Source organism: Nelumbo lutea, chromosome 6 (genome assembly GCF_056320005.1).
Source record: "Nelumbo lutea isolate HS-2025 chromosome 6, American lotus-T2T, whole genome shotgun sequence".
Classification (NCBI taxonomy): Eukaryota; Viridiplantae; Streptophyta; class Magnoliopsida; order Proteales; family Nelumbonaceae; genus Nelumbo; species Nelumbo lutea.
This window is the reverse complement of record NC_142689.1, coordinates 52539772-52561086: the sequence shown is the minus strand read 5'-3', so window position 1 is coordinate 52561086 and position 21315 is coordinate 52539772. Positions and strand designations below refer to the sequence as shown.

General features: G+C 37.0%; 1 protein-coding gene across 1 annotated transcript; it reads left to right on the top strand.

The window, feature by feature from the left end:
• Positions 1-19277: 19277 nt before the first annotated feature.
• On the top strand, positions 19278-20897 carry LOC148848902 (NAD(P)-binding Rossmann-fold superfamily protein). Its single transcript, XM_088952391.1, has one exon. The coding sequence runs from the start codon at positions 19528-19530 to the stop codon at positions 20563-20565; it is 1038 nt and encodes a 345-aa protein (XP_088808517.1). The 5' UTR covers positions 19278-19527; the 3' UTR covers positions 20566-20897.
• The last annotated feature ends 418 nt before the right edge of the window (positions 20898-21315 follow it).

The window sequence follows — 21315 nt, the reverse complement described above, 5'->3', positions numbered from 1 at the left end:
CAATTCCAAGAGAGTTAAGACATCCAAAATAGAGAATATCTTCTTATTGAGATTAAAGAATCCTAGAGAGTTGTACACTGAAGCAAACGATTAACACCAGCCTGTAGCAAGCATTGTAGGGTCACTAAGTATAGTACTCATTTGCGAAGATGTACCCAAGTTGAAGAAAGATTTTGAAGAGTTGAAGCGCATTCAATCTTCTCCTACACCAGATTTCAGTGAGTTGTGCTATACCTAGGGTAGAATTGCTAGAAGGTGTTAAAATCCCAAAGCTTGATAAGTATAACGGAAAATGTTGTCTTAGAGTGGATCTGAGCACATACTATTGAGATATGTTTCAGCTTGGGGTAGATGAGAATATCCTCATTTAGCTTTTCCAATGGAGTTTTTAGGGTGAGGAACGAGCATGGTTCACATTGCTTGAGGTAGATAAGAAGAAGACTTGGAATCGGGTGGTCACAACTTTTTGAAATGGTTTGGTTACAACATAGATTTGACTCCAATAAGATAGACAGTGGAAGACATGCAAAAGGCACCCAAAGAAAGTTTTACCAAATATGCATGGCAATAGAGATTTGTTGCTGCTCAGTTGAAGACTCTCATCCCGTTGGAAAAAATGATTGAGTTGTACTTTAGATCCACCATTCTCTACATTCATGAAGTATCAAGATTTCAAAGATTTCAAGGGTATGGTCACTATTGGAAAGAGAATTGAGCATGACTTTTGATGAACCTACAATTTATCTATATTTTCTGAGGTTTTTGCATGAAATTTTATGATGGTTTAATTAAATTTTGCCCTATTTTAGCTTGATTGCAAGAAAGATTTCAGGGGAGCCAAATCAACAAAAAGAAGGCAAAAGCAAGAAAAGAAAACCCAAAATTTATCAAGATCAGCCCGGCCCAGCCATGAGAGCAAGAGAATTTCATTCGGCCCAAGAAGAGCAAGTGAAACTCTTTGGAAAATCCAAGGGAAGAAGCCTAGCAATAAGTAAATTTCGGCCCAGCCCATTTTTAGCCCAAATAACAGCCTAGAGTGTAGCCCACATGAGCTCAAAAGCAAGCTAAGTTGTAGCCCAAATAGCAGCCCAAAGGGAGCTAGGGGCGGCAACTTCTAGGAGTTTCTTGAAGAGAAACTCTAGAAGGTTCATGAGGGGTGTAATACACCCCATTCTAGAGGCTTCAAGAAGGGGCAAAAGCCCCCTTGAAAAACTATATAAGGAGGCCTCTAGGAGGGGAGAAAGTTGTTCAATTGCTTGAGAGGAAGGCTCTCCCACTCTTAGAGGTTCGGCCACCTTGAGAGAAGAGAAGAGAAGAAGGCTAGGCGCAAGGAAGAAAAAGAAGAAGGGCTGAAGGAAGTTCAAGACAAGCAAACTAGAAGGAGAAGGTGAGTTCGAATTGAGGGTTTGTGATTCAAAGATTTTTTGTAATAAATCATTTGTAGTTTCATTTTCTTTTGATTTGAATTCAGTTTCTTAGTTATATGTTCTTTCTTCTTTCTCCTTGTTTCCATTCTTCCTTGATGTATTTCAGCTTGTAAAATTTCAGTTCAGCAATCTAATTCTTTTTGATTCATTCAAATGGTCATGCATTGTATTTGAAGTTTCTTGAATAAGGGTGTGATTGTAGATTAATTCGGCCAACTAACCTTCAAAACTCAGATCAGATCTGAGATTGCAAGATCTGAATTGCTTGAAAGAGAATTCAGATATGAAATTTTCAGATTGGGCAAATTAATCTATAGCTTGGAATTCCTAGAGTGCTTGAGAGAGACTCTAGGAATTCAGATCTACTATTCAAGAACTGAATTGAGTGCAAGGTTAGAGATAACTTGCACAATTCAGTTGGTGATCAATTCAGATTTGAATTGATGCCTTAGAAGTGTTTGAAGAAATGCATGCATGGGGATTAGATTCTTGCTAGAGATAGAAGAACTGTCATTCATGCATAGGATGAACATGCGCTTGAGAGAGGCTGTTCATGACCTTGGGGTTTCACCAAACCAAGGCTCAATCATGATTCATTCGAATGATCCAAATTGATAGATTGCTGAATTCTGAGATTGACATTTACTGCTTACTCTTCTAACCTGATTTGAAGGCAATTGGACCAATGATTTAGATAGATTTTAATTTAGGATTTCTTAGCTTTCATTAGAGTTTTGATTTATTTGTTGATCAGATAAGAAGTGCTCAATTTAGTATTGGTAATTGTTTCCTAAATCCTCGTGGGAACGATACTTCACTCTCTACTTTATTACTTGAACGGCTAGTGCACTTGCTAGTGTCACAATGAGCAACACATCGACTTTCGACCTGGAAGTTGTAGTTTGACTACCAACTCTCCACCATCTAGTGAAGTAAATGAAGTGCAAGTTGTTGTTGGTAATTATCAAAGAGTTGAGTCTTTAGGTCAGAAGCTTCTTGCTTCTCCATTGTGATAAGATAAAAGGGTTAAGAGAAGGCTTACTCCACTCCCAGTGCCTCTTTCTCAGTTGTTTCCTTGACTAGTACAAGATGGACATGTAATTTTGCTTCAGCCAAAACCAATTCCAAATCTGCATCCTCAAGGGTTCAGATCGAGTACATTCTATAATTATCATCATATGTCTAGACATCCTACTAATCAATGTGTACCTCTTCGTCTTGTAGTTCAGAATCTTATCTGTTTAGCCTTAGCGGCATTCTATGGGTTTTCATCATGTGGTATTGTGTTCCTTTTTCATCTTGCTTATAATCGAAATTGTAAATAACCCAAACTATTCTCGGTTTGATCCCTCACGAGGGGTACGTAGGCAACCTAGGCAGTGGTGCTTGTTTTCTCATTTTTTTCATTTATCTATCCTTAATCTTGTAAATAAGGTCTCTTAATCAAGTAAAATAGTGATTAACCATTTTTAATTTATCTTACCTTTCAATCCTATACTTCTTCATACCTCTTGAATAGCCTTAGGTTGCCTTCCTGATAGGTTCTACCGTACCTCAGCCAAGCATCCTTTATTTTCTCGCATTTCAAACATACCACTAATGGCAGCCACACATGTGGACATTTCTATCTTTTCCTTTTATTGTGAGTTTGCATATGTTATCCATTGCTTGAGGTTCGATGCTCCTATGAGGTGAAGTGGGAAAGAGAAAGAATAGAAGAAAAGTAAAAATAGGATGAGGTTAACATGCAGGTTCTGGACATGCTGCCAATAGTCTCTAATGATAATAGCAGAAGTGAATTAATTCTTGAGTTACTTAGTTGTGCTTAATGAAGGCTTTATTATGAAAGCATCTTTTCATTATCTTTCCTTTTCATCCTTTTTTTTTTTTGCAATTTGCATAATAAGTTCAACTTCTTTGGCATGGTGTTTTACCCAAAAAAATGTCTGCTCCTATTGACAATCGATTCATAACCTGCCAAGAGTTTGATGAGCTTAAGCAGATGTTGGTTACCTTGGTTTCCAAGATGGATTGGAAGATATTTCAAACCAAGGCAAACCCATTTCACATACTCCCATCTGGCAAACCCATTTCACATACTCACAGCATCCACGCCCGCTCCCGCAACCTTTAGTCCACCAACTCAATCAGCATCATCATCTTCCAAACTAGCCATTCAAAAATGTTCGCTAGTGGATCTACATTTGCCAAGAAACCGTTAGTCATATCGATCTCACCTCCAACAACTTCACTTCATGCATCTTCATTACCTAAGCTGACACCACAAGCTCCACCACTTGGTCCAACCCAAGCAACCCAACATGACCGGCCACCCTAGAAGAAAGAAAGAAGGTTACTCACCCAATTACTGTGCTCTCATGCCTAGTTGTTACCTTTTCTTGTTTCAAAGAGATATCTCTAGCCACTGAAATGAAAACCACCTCTAGAATCAAAGCCGAGAAAGCATAACAAAAATGCATTTTGTTCTTATCACTAGGGATTTGAGTACACTATCGATCATTGTTGGCTAGTGTAGTTTTCTATTCAAGACCTCGTTGATAAGGACATATTTGATCCCACTAGGGAAGTTCCAAACATGGCACCACCCATGCCCAAGAAGCTGCTAATTCATTAAAAGATCTCATCAATTTTGTTTTGCTGCATTAGAACTCTTTTCAGTTATTCCAGTCTCTTTTGCTTTTACCATTTGTAGTTTGGAAATGAACATGATCATTGAACAATTCATCTTTTGCATTAACGAAAGTTTTACTTAGCTATTTCATTTTATTGTTTGACTTTTTGTGCTTCCAGTAAAACTATAATTTTTAATAAGAAGGGGACTCCCCAAATTTGAAAAGGGATAAAGTTACCACCTCCCTTAAGAGGATGGAATGGGCATAATCACCTTGGATTTTGGACTTGGGAATAAGAGCCTTGAGGGCATACCTTTGTGGAAAAATAATTGTTAATGAAAGGCCCATCGATAAAGGTGTCTAAAGAGGGAGGGGAGCCCTATCGAACTAGCAATATCGATTCTCAAGTGTATTTACAAACAAATCCATCACTGATAGCTCAAACTAGGGCAATCATAAGGTTAAATTCATTACGATGAGGTATGCACTCCATTTGATCTGTTTCTTGTGCCAACATAAAACGAAAGCATCATATTAACCTAGTGCCTTGCTATTTGATTAGGTAATGGACTAAAGGCCATTATTGGTTGTTTTTATTTCTTTTAAATCCCTTGCCACTCTCAATATCACTAGTTAACCCATTGTATTGATTTCATTAGACCTTATTCTTTGTTAAACCAATCAAATCTCTAAGATGCTTCTTTCCAAAGGGCTAGGAAAAAATATCTAGAAAAAAGAGAAAAAGGAAAATATAAAAAGAAAAGAAAGGAGAAAAAAGAAAAGAAGAAAAAAAAAAAGAATCACTCTCATTTGAGTAACCTCAAAGCATTCAAGTCTTGAAGCTATCAAATGACATAATTACCTGTGAGTCAATTGAACTCAAAATGTGTGCTCAACATGTATTTTATCCCTATGTGTTATGCATTTAATAGAGAAATGATGGGGGTCCCTCTTTCGTCGATTGCTTTATCACTTTTCATCAAACCCTCTTTATTATTCATTTCACTAGTTATCCCTATGATCCTTTGTAGGAACCGTTCCTTCAAATAAACCCTCCTAAGAATCAAATTTAAGCAATTAAAAAGAAATAGAAGGAAAGAAATGAATATGAAAAAATTGGGCAAGTGTGCAAATTAAAATAAAAAAAGAAGGAAAAGGAAAAGAGAGAGAAGATAAGGCATCAAAGAAAAACTATGGCAGTCTATTGCTACAAAGAATGATGAGAAGAGTGAGCAAGAAAAGTTGGGGCAGACATGATAGTCAAAGTGGTAAATTGTTCTCTAGAAGTGACATCCGTACTCATTTTTTTAATTTTAACCGTGCCTATTTGCATTTTGTCCTACAACAAAATCCTCCTTGATCACTCGAGTGCATAACCCATAGTATTGAAAGGTATAAATAGCACTTTGTTTCATTTATGATTGCAAGAGTGTTTGGTTGGGAAAAATAAGAGTACAAGAGCATAATTTTGAATAAATCCCTAAATATGGATTCAAGTATTCGATACCCATTATAATTTAAGTTTCTTGACCCTTTTACCTCTTGTTTCAGAACCCTTGTCCTAAGGTACGTTTCGACCTAGTCGGAAGCCTTCCTTGATCCTTGAAAAGTTAATAATTGGCACTAGACATATTTGAATGGGTTGGCCAAAGGGCGGGGGGGAAGAAAAGAGAAAAAAGGGGAAAGAATAAATTAAGCTTGGTTATTCTTTGACTATAACAAAATGGTAAAAAAATAGAGAGAATCTTCTTGTTAAAAGTGCAATGCATTAGGGAATTGGATATCAAAGACAATGAAGTGATCAATCATTAGGAGCATTATAGAAGTACCTCTTAATCCACTTTGAGCAAATTTAGATTCATCCCTCATTTGAAACTTGCGATAAACACCCATTTTGATGAATCATAATATTCATTATGCAAAATTGAGCAGTTATCCCCTTTGTGAATGATCCTTCTTAATTGGCCCAAACTACAGCAACCCCCTTCCGATGGGTGTTTCGCGATGTGAATCTTTGATCGGTAATCATTGCATATCCAATGCTTATGTCTTTAAGATTTGAAATGTGTTGATCATTACTTCCAAGGATGAAGTGGCTACTTTTATCTCTTATTCAGGTTTTGCAAAAAAAACCCCAATGAAACTCTATTTTTGAGTATCCACTACTTTGAATCATCTAAATGTGTTAGTTTGCATTATATGTTGTTTTTATTATATTTTTCTTAGCAACATGTATATCCTGATTCCATAAGGTTTTTGATACCTAGTAGGGGTTGTCTTCTCAAAAAATATAAATAATTTATACATTATGAGTTTTCTTTAGTATGGTTTTTTTAGTGACATGTATACCTTGATTTCGTAAGGTTTTTGATACCTAGGAAGGGTCATTTTTCAAAAAAAAAAAAACAAAAAAAGGTAAACAATTCCTCACCTTCAAGCATAGAAATCGACAATCTTTTAGGAAAAAAAAACATTAGCTTTTCGCATTAATCATGTTTCAGTTAAATATTGTTAAAAGCTTCTCAAAGTACCTCATGACATCAAAGTATCTTGTGGCATTAAAGTCCTTCATGACACCAAAGTCCCTCATGATAGAATATCAATGTTTTGTGGATAGTTGCATCACAAGTCACGACATAATGCATCTTAGATACATAAATCATCACTATTTTAGTTAAAGATCATTAATTCCTCATAAAGTTTCAATTAAAAAAAAAGAGAGAAGAAAATCACTCATCTGAATTAAATTAATATCAAAGTCCATTGTAGCGTCGAAGTCCCTTGTGGCATTAGTCTGTTATGATATTAAAGTCCTTCGTGGTAGCAAAGTCCCTTGTAGCATCAAAGTCCTTAATGGCATTAAAGTCCCTTACGACCAATTTATTAGCATTTCATTGCTAATTTTTTAACATATTGTAGATCGTTATTTGCATCGCGACATAACACACACTGAACATAGAAATCATTAAATGCTCATTTAAGTTATATATGCTTTAAAATTCGTTCCGTTACTAAAGTCCTTTGTGGCAACAAAGTCTATCGTGGCATCAAAGTCCATCGTGGCACCAAAATCCCTTGTGGCAACAAAGTCCATCATGGCATCAAAGTCCATCGCGGCACCAAAATGCCCTGTGGTAGCAAAGTTCGTTACGGCATCAAAGTCCTTCATGACACCAAAGTCCCTCATTGTAGAATATTAATGTTTTGTGGATAATTTCATCACAACCTAATGCACATTAGACATGAAAAATCATTTGTTTCAATCATTAACTTCTCCTTTGAATTAGGTCAGTATCAAAGTCCCTCGTGGTAACAAAGTCCATAATAGCACTGAAGTCCTTTATGACACTAAAGTCCTTCATGGCAGCAAAGTCCTTTAAGGCATTAAAGTCTCTCGTAATAGTAAAATTAATATAAGCTTCTCGTCTTTAAGCATAAAAATCATCAATATGCCAATTAAAAATTCATTAACTTCTGCTTTGAATTATGTTAGTACCAAAGTCCCTTGTGAGAGCAAAAGTTCATTATGACATTAAAATCCATCATGGCAGCAAAGTCCTTTGTGGCATTGAAGTCCTTTAAGGCCTTAAAGTTCCTCTTGACAAAAAAATCAATACCAATTTCTTTCCTTCCAACATAGAAATCATTTGCTTGAATTGAAAATCATTAACTATTCATTTGAATTATATTTGCTTTAAAGTCCATTCGAGCACTAAAGTCCCTTGTGACAACAAAGTCCATCATGGCATCAAAGTCTCTTATGGAATCAAAGTCTTTCGTGGTGAAGAAATTAATATTCTAGCATGCTTCTCATTGATTTATTAGCATATAGTGGTTTATTGATTGCATCGCAGCATAATGCACATTTTATCATCATTAGTGTTTTTATTTTTAATTGCAACACATATCATGACTCAAAAAAAAATGATGAAAATGAAAATGAAAAAAAATGGTGATAATGAGAACTTGGTAACAGGTCCTTCACCACCTTCTAAGTGTGTGGTAGCATGCCCATAATCATTATAACCTTCGACTATCCCATTATTGTGTTAAATTTGCAAATTCTCTCATCACTACCAAGGAGCACCAAGGAAAATAATAGCTCAGGACAATATGTTAATCATGCATTATTATCTTGATGAATATTGTCATACACTTGAAAGCACAACACTTTGCACTATCGTTGGATTTGTTAAGTGTTTCATCAAAGTTTTTGAGCATAGATTATTCTTACATGGAAGAATGTCTCTCACCTATCAAAAGAGCAGTTGTGTTATATCAATCCCAGGACCTCCATTAAATTTTCAAAATGTTTTATAGGTTTTTTAAAAAGAGTTTTTCGAAGAATATCTATTTGTGTTTGTGATTGTGATTTGCAATGGGCTTAAAATTGTTTTAAGTTGCTTTCAATGTTGTTTTTTGCATTGGCTTTTAATGCCTTTATTTTCGGCAAATACCTTGATCTCGTAAGGTTTTTACCCAGGAGGGGTTGTTATCTCAAAAGTAGAATATTTTCACAAATTTACTGATGAACCTACAATTTATCTATATTTTATGAGGATTTTGCATGAAATTTTATGATGGTTTAATTAAATTTTGCCCTATTTTAGCTTGATTGCAAGAAAGATTTCAGGGGAGCCAAATCAACAAAAAGAAGGCAAAAGCAAGAAAAGAAAACCCAAAATTTATCAAGATCAGCCCGGCCCAGCCATGAGAGCAAGAGAATTTCATTCGGCCCAAGAAGAGCAAGTGAAACTCTTTGGAAAATCCAAGGGAAGAAGCCTAGCAAGAAGGAAATTTCGGCCCAGCCCATTTTTAGCCCAAATAACAGCCTAGAGTGTAGCCCACATGAGCTCAAAAGCAAGCTAAGTTGTAGCCCAAATAGTAGCCCAAAGGGAGCTAGGGGCGGCAACTTCTAGGAGTTTCTTGAAGAGAAACTCTAGAAGGTTCATGAGGGGTGTAATACACCCCATTCTAGAGGCTTTAAGAAGGGGCAAGAGCCCCCTTGAAAAACTATATAAGGAGGCCTCTAGGAGGGGAGAAAGTTGTTCAATTGCTTGAGAGGAAGGCTCTCCCACTCTTAGAGGTTCGGCCACCTTGAGAGAAGAGAAGAGAAGAAGGCTAGGCGCAAGGAAGAAAAAGAAGAAGGGCTGAAGGAAGTTCAAGACAAGAAAGCTAGAAGGAGAAGGTGAGTTCGAATTGAGGGTTTGTGATTCAAAGATCTTTTGTAATAAATCATTTGTAGTTTCATTCTCTTTTGATTTGAATTCAGTTTCTTAGTTATATGTTCTTTCTTCTTTCTCCTTGTTTCCATTCTTCCTTGATGCATTTCAGCTTGTAAAATTTCAGTTCAGCAATCTAATTCTTTTTTATTCATTCAAATGGTCATGAATTATACTTGAAGTTTCTTGAATAAGGGTGTTATTGTAGAGTAATCCGGCCAACTAACCTTCAAAACTCATATCTGAATTCTCAGATCTGAGATTGCAAGATCTGAATTGCTTGAAAAAGAATTCAGATCTGAAATTTTCAGATTGGCCGAATTAATCTACAGCTTGGAATTCCTAGAGTGCTTGAGAGAGACTCTAGGAATTCAGATCTACTATTCAAGAACTGAATTAAGTGCAAGGTTAGAGATAACTTGCACAATTCAGTTGGTGATCAATTCAGATTTGAATTGATGCCTTAGAAGTGTTTGAAGAAATGCATGCATGGGGATTAGATTTTTGCTAGAGATAGAAGAACTGTCATTCATGCATAGGATGAACATGCGCTTGAGAGAGGCTGTTCATGACCTTGGGGTTTCACCAAACCAAGGCTCAATCATGATTCATTCGAATGATCCAAATTGATAGATTGCTGAATTCTGAGATTGACATTTACTGCTTACTCTTCTAACCTGAATTGAAGGCAATTGGGCCAATGATTTAGATAGATTTTAATTTAGGATTTCTTAGCTTTCATTAGAGTTTTGATTTATTTGTTGATCAGATAAGAATTGCTCAATTTAGTATTGATAATTGTTTCCTAAATCCTCGTGGGAACGATACTTCACTCTCTACTTTATTACTTGAACGGCTAGTGCACTTGCTAGTGTCACAATGAGCCACACATCAAGTTTTTGGCACCGTTGCCGGGGATTTAGAGAAACAATATTAGGAAACATTGAGCATTCTTAATCTGATCTCATTCAGCATTGCATTCATAGTTGGGTTAATTTGCTAACTTTTTCATTTCAGCTTGGACTGCAACTACTGTACTACTGTAGTTATGTTTCTTCTTTCTTAAGTAGATTACTTTCTTTTTCTGGTTTCAGTTTCAATTTAATAAAGGCATTTTTTATGAACCTACAATTTATCTATATTTTTTGAGATTTTTGCATGAAATTTTATGATGGTTTAATTAAATTTTGCCCTATTTTAGCTTGATTGCAAGAAAGATTTCAGGGGAGCCAAATCAACAAAAAGAAGGCAAAAGCAAGAAAAGAAAACCCAAAATTTATCAAGATCAGCCCGGTCCAGCCATGAGAGCAAGAGAATTTCATTCGGCCCAAGAAGAGCAAGTGAAATTCTTTGGAAAATCCAAGGGAAGAAGCCTAGCAAGAAGGAAATTTCGGCCCAGCCCATTTTTAGCCCAAATAACAGCCTAGAGTGTAGCCCACATGAGCTCAAAAGCAAGCTAAGTTGTAGCCCAAATAGCAGCCCAAAGGGAGCTAGGGGCGGCAACTTCTAGGAGTTTCTTGAAGAGAAACTCTAGAAGGTTCATGAGGGGTGTAATACACCCCATTCTAGAGGCTTCAAGAAGGGGCAAGAGCCCCCTTGAAAAACTATATATGGAGGCCTCTAGGAGGGGAGAAAGTTGTTCAATTGCTTGAGAGGAAGGCTCTCCCACTCTTAGAGGTTCGGCCACCTTGAGAGAAGAGAAGAGAAGAAGGCTAGGCGCAAGGAAGAAAAAGAAGAAGGGCTGAAGGAAGTTCAAGACAAGCAAGCTAGAAGGAGAAGGTGAGTTCGAATTGAGGGTTTGTGATTCAAAGATCTTTTGTAATAAATCATTTGTAGTTTCATTCTCTTTTGATTTAAATTCAGTTTCTTAGTTATATTTTCTTTCTTCTTTCTCCTTGTTTTCATTCTTCCTTGATGCATTTCAGCTTGTAAAATTTCAGTTCAGCAATCTAATTCTTTTTTATTCATTCAAATGGTCATGAATTATACTTGAAGTTTCTTGGATAAGGGTGTTATTGTAGAGTAATCCGGCCAACTAACCTTCAAAACTCATATCTGAATTCTCAGATCTGAGATTGCAAGATCTGAATTGCTTGAAAAAGAATTCAGATCTGAAATTTTCAGATTGGCCGAATTAATCTACAGCTTGGAATTCCTAGAGTGCTTGAGAGAGACTCTAGGAATTCAGATCTACTATTCAAGAACTGAATTGAGTGCAAGGTTAGAGATAACTTGCACAATTCAGTTGGTGATCAATTCAGATTTGAATTGATGCCTTAGAAGTGTTTGAAGAAATGCATGCATGGGGATTAGATTTTTGCTAGAGATAGAAGAACCGTCACTCATGCATAGGATGAACATGCGTTTGAGAGAGGCTGTTCATGACCTTGGGGTTTCACCAAACCAAGGCTCAATCATGATTCATTCGAATGATCCAAATTGATAGATTGCTGAATTCTGAGATTGACATTTACTGCTTACTCTTCTAACCTGAATTGAAGGCAATTGGGCCAATGATTTAGATAGATTTTAATTTAGGATTTCTTAGCTTTCATTAGAGTTTTGATTTATTTGTTGATCAGATAAGAAGTGCTCAATTTAATATTGATAATTGTTTCCTAAATCCTCGTGGGAACGATACTTCACTCTCTACTTTATTACTTGAACGGCTAGTGCACTTGCTAGTGTCACAATGAGCCACACATCATTTACCTTGATTCAATAAGGTTTTCACTCAGGAGGGGGTCATTTTCCAAAAAAATATAGCAATTTTTAAGTTTACTCTAATTCCGTAAGTAGGGGTGGCCATGAGTCAAGCTCTTTACGAGCTAGTGGACTTTGGCCCGTGAAAAGCTTGGCTTGGCTTTTCAACCAAGCTTCAAACTGAGCTCGAGTTCAATTTAGAGGCTCAATTAATAAACGAGCCAAGCTCGGACCTAGTAGAGCTCGACTCGTAAGGCTCGCGAGCCAAGCTCGAATATATATAATAAAATTATAGAAAATAGTATATATAGTAAAAATATTATAATTCTTATTTTTAAATATTAAATAAAATATTTTTTATATATCTTTTTTCTCAAATTGAGTTCAAGCTTATGAGTTTTTAACTCGAGCTGATCTCATAAGGTTTGCGGGCCGAGCTCAAACCTTGTAATATTCGACTCGTCTCTACTCGAATCCACCCCTATTTGTAAGGTTTCTAATAGCAATATAAGAGAGAGGAAAATAGATCATTTAAATAAAAACAAACAACAAATAAATAAATATAAAAGAAAATTAATAAATAAAATAGTAATAAACATATATATAAAGAAATACATAAAATATTATGGTGTGATTTCTCTTATGTTGGCTTGTTAGTGATTTTTTTTTTGTTGTGTTTTGTTACTAATTAGGTGGTTGAATAAATATCTATTTTTTTGCTTGTGCTTATTTTGGAATCCTATATGGCCCCACTTATTGAACCCAAGAGAGGGGTGCCTAACCCCTTTCCTCTTCTATCCGAGTCATACCTAGGCAAGACTGGTGTAACTAGTGCCTCGGGCTTTGGAGTCACTATTAAATAAAAATGAGATTTGATGTCATTCTCGGAGGTCTCATCACCTCCATTTCCAACCCAAGTGAGTCATTTCCCGATGCACATAAACTACTAACTCCATTGGGGAGTTCTTGGACCATAGGTGGGGCTTAGATGGAGCTCATTTGTCTTTATTGCTATTTTTTGTATATATTGCATGCTTATATTTATTAGAATAATAACTACTACCTCCTTATATTTGTTTGATAGTTCTTCATTGCTTTATTTTTGTTATTTCATTATTTGCTTATGTACACTCTGCACATCATCCCATATTAGATTTAGCATCTTATTGTCCTATAGGGGAAGGTTGGAACCCTAAGCCATGGAATCTAAGTACTTGTTGGCCAAGTTGATGGTTCTCAACCAACCACCAATCTGAAAAGCCCATTTTTCCAATGGGTGGAGGTTTGAAGGCTTGCAATCTTGTTGGAGCCATTTGAATCTAGGTGTCAACCCTCCCCTCATGCATCGCACTCTATGTGTCATCCTAGTCATTTAAGATGTCAGCCACCTAAATTAGTTTTCTTGCATACCCCTTATGGGGCCCACATAAAAATAATAACATGAAATCAATATATATATATATATATGTATGTATATATAAACAAAGTAAACAAATAGATAAAATGTCAAGACTTCAATAAAATAAAAATAGAAATAGAACAATAGGATAAAATATATATTGATAAAAAGATAAAAAAAAGTAAAAAATTAAAAAAAAATCATAAAAGAAAGAAAATTTTCAAAAAAGGGTAGAAATGTTAGGCACAAGTACACATACAAAATAAATAAAAATTAAAAAAGAGGAAAATATAAAATAGAAAAAAGGGGAAATTAGAAAAAATAAAAAATGAAAGAACGAAATTGTGTGGTTCCAAGTCTTGTCGATATAATAGGTCAACACTTACCGATCGAAAATGTTTAACCTAAAATGGCAATGAACTTTATCTAATGGAGGCCAAAGGAAAAGCTCATGAGATGGGTGGATTCAATCCTTACAAAAAGTGATGGGGTAATACGATTGAAACAGTTGGCCCCATGCACCAATATAATTTCCCACATTTCCAAGGACATGAAAAGTGTCATTATCATTGAGACAAAAGGGAAATCTCAAAGATGAAAAATGGAGATGGAACATAGATAAAATTCCTTTCTATGGAAGATAACATGAAACAATAATAAAGTCGTCGACTAATTGACTTGTGCTTTTTATTAGAAATGGCATAAGGACAATTCGATAAATTGATAGACAACAAAAAACTCAAAGGACCTAATTATGCAGACTGGTTTTGTAACTTTAATCTGGTACTCATATTTGAGAAATTGCGCAAAGTTACCAAAAACCCAACACCAGAACGTCTGATGATAAAGCCTCTGAGGCAAGAAGAATGGAGTATCAGGAATGGGAAGAGAAAGAAACTCTTGCCCGGTGCTACATCATAACCTCGCTAGACAATTCTATCCAGAGACAGTTTGACAAAATAGATATATGCAAATATATTCTGGATGGTTTAAAAGTTATGTTTGAGGAGAAGAATCATTCTACACGCCAGAAGAACCTCAAACTATTGATGACCACGAAGATGACCAAGACCCAACCAGTTCATGACTGCGTCACGAGGATGATAGGGTATATCAATGAACTGGAAGCTCTTGGCTCCCAACTTGACGATGACACCAAAACTGATAATATCTTAAACTCTCTGCCCACATCCTTTTAATAAATTTATCATGAACTATAATATGAACAAGATAAAAGTTAGCTTGTAAGAGCTCAGTAATATGTTGTAGAGAGTTGAGGAACTGATTAAGAAAGACAAACGAGTAGCCATGCTTGTTGGAGGCAAATCTGACAGGAAGAAATGAAAGGGCAAGAAGAGGCATCAGAGAAAGGGAGGTGACAAAAGAAGCAGAAGAGAAACAAGTCATTCAATGGATGTCACTTCTACAAAGAGATTGGACACTAGAAGAGAAATTTTCCTCAGTATCGAGAATCCCTCAAGAAAAAGAAAGAATGTAATTTTGAATCTCTAGTTATAGAAACCAATATGTTAGTCACTTCTACCTCCTGCTATATTGACTCTGGGGATTCTACTCATGCTTGTAACTCTTTCTAGGGCTTCAAGGAAAGTAGAAGGCTAAGTGATGATATGGCCGTGCTCTACTTGGGTACATGTACAATTATTGCAACTGCTGCTATAGGATTACAATTAAATTGAATAAAAAATTCCTTGCTTATGAAGAACTTGATAATGATCTTTATATACTTCACCCTTCTCCAGAAACAAATGTGACCAAAACTTCGTCAGAACACATACCCATAAAAAGAGCACGGGAAATTATTAATACCACATTTCTGTAGCATTATCGACTTGGCGATACAAACAAAAAATGTGCCACAAGATTGGTGAAGGATGACCCTCTAGATTTTCTCACTATAGAAGTTCTACTAATTTGTGAAGCTTGCCTACAAAGCAAGATGGTAAAAAGGCCATCTACAAGCAAGCCTAAAAGAAGTATGTGCATACTTGACCTTATAAATACAGATGTATATGGTTCCATGAATGTTAGTACATACAACCAACATGTCTATTTTATAACCTTTACCAATGACTATTCTCGGTATGATAATGTGTACCTAATGAGACAAAAGTCTAAATACTTAGAAAAATTTAAAGAGTTCAGACATGAAATCGAGAAATAGTTAGGGAGACAAATCAAAACCCTTCAATCAAATCGATGAGATAAATACCTCTCCAATGAATTCAATGACTACTTAAAGGACAATGAGATTATATCACAGTTGACTCCTCCAACTACACCACAATTGGATGGTACATTAGAAAAATAAATAAATCAAACTTTATTAGATATGGTCTGATCACTCCTCATCCACTCAGAGTTAACCTATATCATTTTCATGATACACATTGAAAATTGTGATCTACGTGTTGAACTAGATTTCAACCAAGTCAATTCCTAAGAGTCTGATGCAACATTGGATTCAGACCAACTGAACAAACATTTACGAAGTTGGTTTTCGAAGACCCATCTTAGTACATATAGGGGTAGGATGATGTAGTATAGGAGAAGATCAATAAGTTCTATGCAAGTTTGTACCATTCCAAGACACATAAGAAGCTTGGATGTTGTTGAAGGAAGGGGAAATCCATTATATGGATGGTTGAACCATGCTCGATGGTAGGGAAATTTTTCAAAAAATTTCTTTTACCCTTTCAGGAATCACATTCCCAGCTTAGAAAAACAACATTTTTCAATAATCGTTCTCGCACTGAACCGAACCAGATCTGAAACCAAAAGAAAGGGAGAAGAATACTTGATACAGATTCCACAAATGTAGTTCCCAAAGTGGGTGTTCACGCCCAAAGAGGATACCAAAACCAGCTTCCATTGAAAACGGCACAGTTTGAACTGAAGCCGGTTCAGCAATGCAATTCTTCAGCAAGAACTGCAATCCAACGACTTGGATTAAGGGATGCAGGCACGATGAAATTTTGATTTTTCTTGCAAAAATTAGAAACCACGACTGATCATGATCAATCACCAGATAGAGAACGAACTAGGGTTTGGGTGGCAAGAGCAAAGGGAGGAAAACGAGAGCAGAAAGGTGATCTCTGGAGCAGTTCGCCCTCCTCTATTTATAAGCCTTAAAGTCCAGCTTCTCCTAATCCAAATCTTTATTTGGATCTAGACTCACTAAGTGGAAAAGAGTTATCCTCTTATCCATACCCATAATCACCCAAGTCAAATGATTGCTTTAAACTGACCTGTGACACCCTGATCAATCCAATTAATCATGGGCCTTAGGCCCATTAAGCTAGTGGCTCCCATCCCCCTTCAGTTGCTAGTATAATTGGCTCTCTTTGTATGGCGTGGGACCCCGATAATGACCTCACATAAGCCCATATGGGCTCAACACAACTTTTGTGACAAAGCCTGGCCGAATTCACTACTAAGCATAGTGAACCCCTGAGTCCAACAGTATGAGCTCTTAATGGGCCAAACACTTACACTAAATGGTCATTGAGTTCATCCATCCTATGAAGGCCCAAGGACAATTGACTTAAGTGAGATATAGCCCATCAGGTATAACAACCTTAAATGGTCTTACACTTCACCTCTCAGCCCTTAATGATCAAACAATGCCCAACAAGGGAGGATCTCTCCCTCGGCTGCAAGGTGCAAGATGTACATTATGACATTTATTGTAAATGAATAAAGTACATATTTGATTCATGTTATTATGGTGTGTTTCTGTGTAATACCCTTAAACTAGACACATATGAGACTCGTGTTAGTTTAAAATCTTCACAGTCGTTGAATAGATCTATGGAGATTTATCCTACCAAGGCTGACACTGATGTGCCGCCAAGTTGGTTGGGGAGGTTTGTCTCAGCTGCCAGGGTGAGACCTGAGGTACATGCAGTTTGGATTTTCTTGAAACCTTGAACCAAACCAGAATTCCAGTATTGCCCTGGACAGTTGAGATAGATGGCCAAAACTGGAATATTACACCTAACCCCTAAACTCAATTATGATACTACACTAGGTGTCGTATTGGGTTGTCTTTGATATGCCAATCAGTGAGATCCTTAGAGGGGATCAAAACCTAGGCATGTTGAGACAGTCTAAGAATTCATTTGAGTGGGTGATCACAGTGGCAGGATCAGCCCATTTGTCGAACAAAGTGAATGATCGGGGATGCATTCTCTCTGATGGAAACAAATCTGCCGGCAGCTGATTTCAACTGTTGAAATTTGTTTTGCAAAATATATTTATATAAAAATATACACACACACACACACACACACACACATATATATATATATATATATATATATATATTTTTTTTATTATGGTTTCAAAATGTTTGCAAAAGATTTTAATTCCTGGGATCCATGTGAGTAAAGAGTGCAGTACTGTTCCTTGTAGTCGAGGGAGAGGTCCTCTCTTGTCGAGCAATGTTTGATCATTATAGGCTGAGAGGTTAAGTGTAAGACCATTGAGGGTAATACCTGATGGGCTAATCATGCATCTGCCCATAGTCCTTGGATTTTTATAAGGTGGCTTGACCTTGAGACCATTTAGTGTAAATGTTGGGCCCATTAAAAGCCCATGGTGATGGACTCAGGGATTCACTGTCTCCTACAGTGAATTCAGTCAAGGTTTGTAACAGAGGCTGTGTTGAATCCATGTGGTTGATGTGTAAATCAATGTTTGGGTCCTACACCATACAAGGATACCCAACTAGGCAACAGTTTGGAGGATAAGAGAACACGTGGACTTAATGGGCTTAAAGCCCAATTCGAACTGGTTTAATATGATTATTAAAGAGGAGCGGTTCTAGGATTTAGATTAACAGATAGGATAGGGAGTTATCCCTATCCACTCAGAGAGTCCAGATCCAAATAAAGATTGGGATTAGGAAACTCCTAATGAGATTAGGAGGGCTGATCTTTATCTGTAGATAAGATAAGGGATTATCCTTATCTCTTAAAGAGAGTTCAGATCCAAATATAAGATTTGGATTAGGAAACTCCTAATGGGATTATGAGAACCTCTCTTTAAGGCTATAAATAGAGGAGGAGGGCGAACCCCAATACACCCAATCCGATTAGAAATTCAAGAGAGAAGACAGATCCAGTTGGACTGACGTCATCCTCTGCTCTTGCCTCCTCTTTTTGTTGCTGCCATTAGCAGTTCAATCTCTACTTGTAGGAGCTATCAATAAAGGTTCTTGATATTAGTTTTTTGAGAAAATTTGATCTGAAATCGTGCTTAGTTGCCCTTTATCAGATTCTTGGTGAAGAATCAGGTTCTTGTTGAAGAACCACCTTGCTGATTTTACTCCACCCTACGTTGTGTCATCTTCAGTGGGAACAGTCTTTAGTGATTGCCTTGGGTGTGAACACCTTCATTGGGAGTTACTACTACTCTATATCAAGTATTTCCCTCTTCTACATTTTGGTTTCAGATCTGGTCTAGTTTAGGGTTCAAGATTGATGCTTGAAAATGTAATTTTCTAAAATAGATAATGTGATTTCCACTTGGGAGAGAAAGAAAATTTTGAAATTTCGCCAACCTACTTGCAGGGTTCAACTATCCATATGATGGATCTCTCATCCCTTCAAGAAAACGGTGAATCCACAATAGAGATGATGGTTTAACAGGTAATGGGAATTTGGGTTACAATGGTGATGATAGGCATGGAACTAGGAAGGAAGTGCCAACGTTTGAAGAAAGGTGGATGGAATTTAATGAAGGGTAAAATTGACTTTTTACCCTTTCTTTTACCGGCGATGACATTTGCCCTAAAAACAGTAGGGGTGATGCAATATAATAATTAATCAATTAACTAAAGCATAAGGATAATTTAAGAAATTTACCATTTTTTCGCTAAAACTGAAATTTATTAAACAGAACAAAGAAAACAAACCAAAAGAACTGGGCAAGAGTGAGCCATACCAAACTTGGCAAGAATCTACCCACAGACCAGACTGAGGGGTGAGGCTTTGGATTCCCGAGTCTTGACGAAAATATCATCGTTGACATCGAACGACGGTTTTTGGATTTTCTTGACCTACAAAAAAGTTTTCGACTCCGTGGTCTGTTGTGCTTTCCTCCGTTTGCAGACCGAAGTTTCAATGGCAGCTACGGTTAGAGAAGAAGAAAATCAAAAATTTGATAAGAGATCAAAGAATAGCGGTGCAGGCCCAATCTTCCTTGACAATAGTGCTATGCGATCTCTGCTCTCTTATCAATCTCTCCTCCAACACTTGCAATATTCTTTCCCCTCGGTTTCCACAGCGATTCAATCACCTATTCGACAAAACTATTCTATCGATTCTTCGTCATCTCTGCTTTTGATGCCATCTTGGTCTCTCTCTCCTTTTTTGCCTTACATCGGTGTCAAGCTCGTAACTTCTTACCCCCAGAACTCGGCTCGAAACTTGCCCGGAATCCATGCGAGTTACCTCCTCTTTGATTCGACTACGGGCCAGCCTGTAGCTGTGATGGACGGAACCGAATTGACTCTTTGGAGAACTGCATGTGTTTCTGCTTTAGCTTCGAAATTCCTATCTAGAGAAGACTCGGAGGTTCTCGTGATGATCGGGGCGGGGTCATTAGCTCCTTACCTAGTAAAAGCTCATGCTTCAGTGAGGCCCAATTTGAAGAAAGTAATCATATGGAACAGAAGGGTAGAGAGAGCTAGTGATTTGGCTAAGAAATTGCAAGAAGAAGAAGATTTGAATGATGTTTGTTTTGAGCATACAGAGTGTTTGAATGAGATTATTGGATTAGGCGATATCGTGAGCTGTGCGACGAGTTCTGAGAGTCCGATTGTGATGGGTGGGGCGTTAAAAGCTGGTGCCCATTTGGATTTGGTAGGTTCCTTTACGCCATCGATGAGGGAATGCGATGATGAGGCGATTAAGAGAGGGAGAGTGTTTGTTGACTGTGAGGCTGCATTGATCGAAGCTGGAGAGTTGGTGGGAGCTTTTCAGAGGGGAGTTCTTTCCCCTGAAGAGATTGGTGGGAGCTTGGTGGATTTGATCAAAGGAGATAAGGTTGGAAGGAATAGCTCTGAGGAGATAACTCTGTTCAAATCTGTTGGTTCGGCAGTTGTAGATATACTGAGCGCCCAATTGGTATATGAGAGTTACTTGGATGCTAACCTCTGATCCCGGCTTCTACTCTCATAGCTGCCATTTTTAATCTGCTCTATAAGTGGCTTATAACCCTGTTCTCACTTACTGTTTGTCCACACCGCCATTGCAGCAGTTTGATTACATTCAACTATAATTTTACTGCCTGCTTTGTATTGATGTACGAGAATAGACTACCTTAAAGGATTCTTGTTTTGTAATTTCTTTAGTCTAGTCTACTTGTTTTTCTTGGTTCTGCTATTATGGAGGTTACTCCTTTATCTAGGCTTCCTTATTATTTGAAGTATATTGTATTAAATGACTTGTTATGAAGGGAATTTCTTCTTCTATTGAGTTTTTAATCTCAATTTCTGAATCTATCTGGATTACAAGAACCGATCTACCTTCCAACTCCCTGATAAGATCCTTAGTTGGTTTCCTCCTTTTTCAACTCGATATCACACAAAGGAGTTGGCCTTCTAGTTCCCTGGGTGTCTCCAACTGCAGAAGAATCTTGCTTGATTTGATAGCATGGTTGCTGGAATTTCAGATAAAATCACTGATTATTCAGTCTACCACCAGGCGAAACTATATAAACCTCTATTGCTAGAGAATATATTTGATGATACGCGAGAAAGGAATACAATCTCATAGATGACTGAGGAATGTTATCGTGTTAAACCCTCAACTAGTTGGGACCGCTTGCAGGCAGCAGCTTTTTGCTTTGTGAGGTAGGTGCAATTAAAGCAGCTTAATCAAAGATTCAGGCCTCAATTGAGCTCTTAG

What these genes read in the sequence shown, in the direction of transcription:
- LOC148848902 (XM_088952391.1), top strand. Translation starts at nt 19,528, where the DNA reads ATGGCAGCTACGGTTAGAGAAGAAGAAAATCAAAAATTTGATAAGAGA.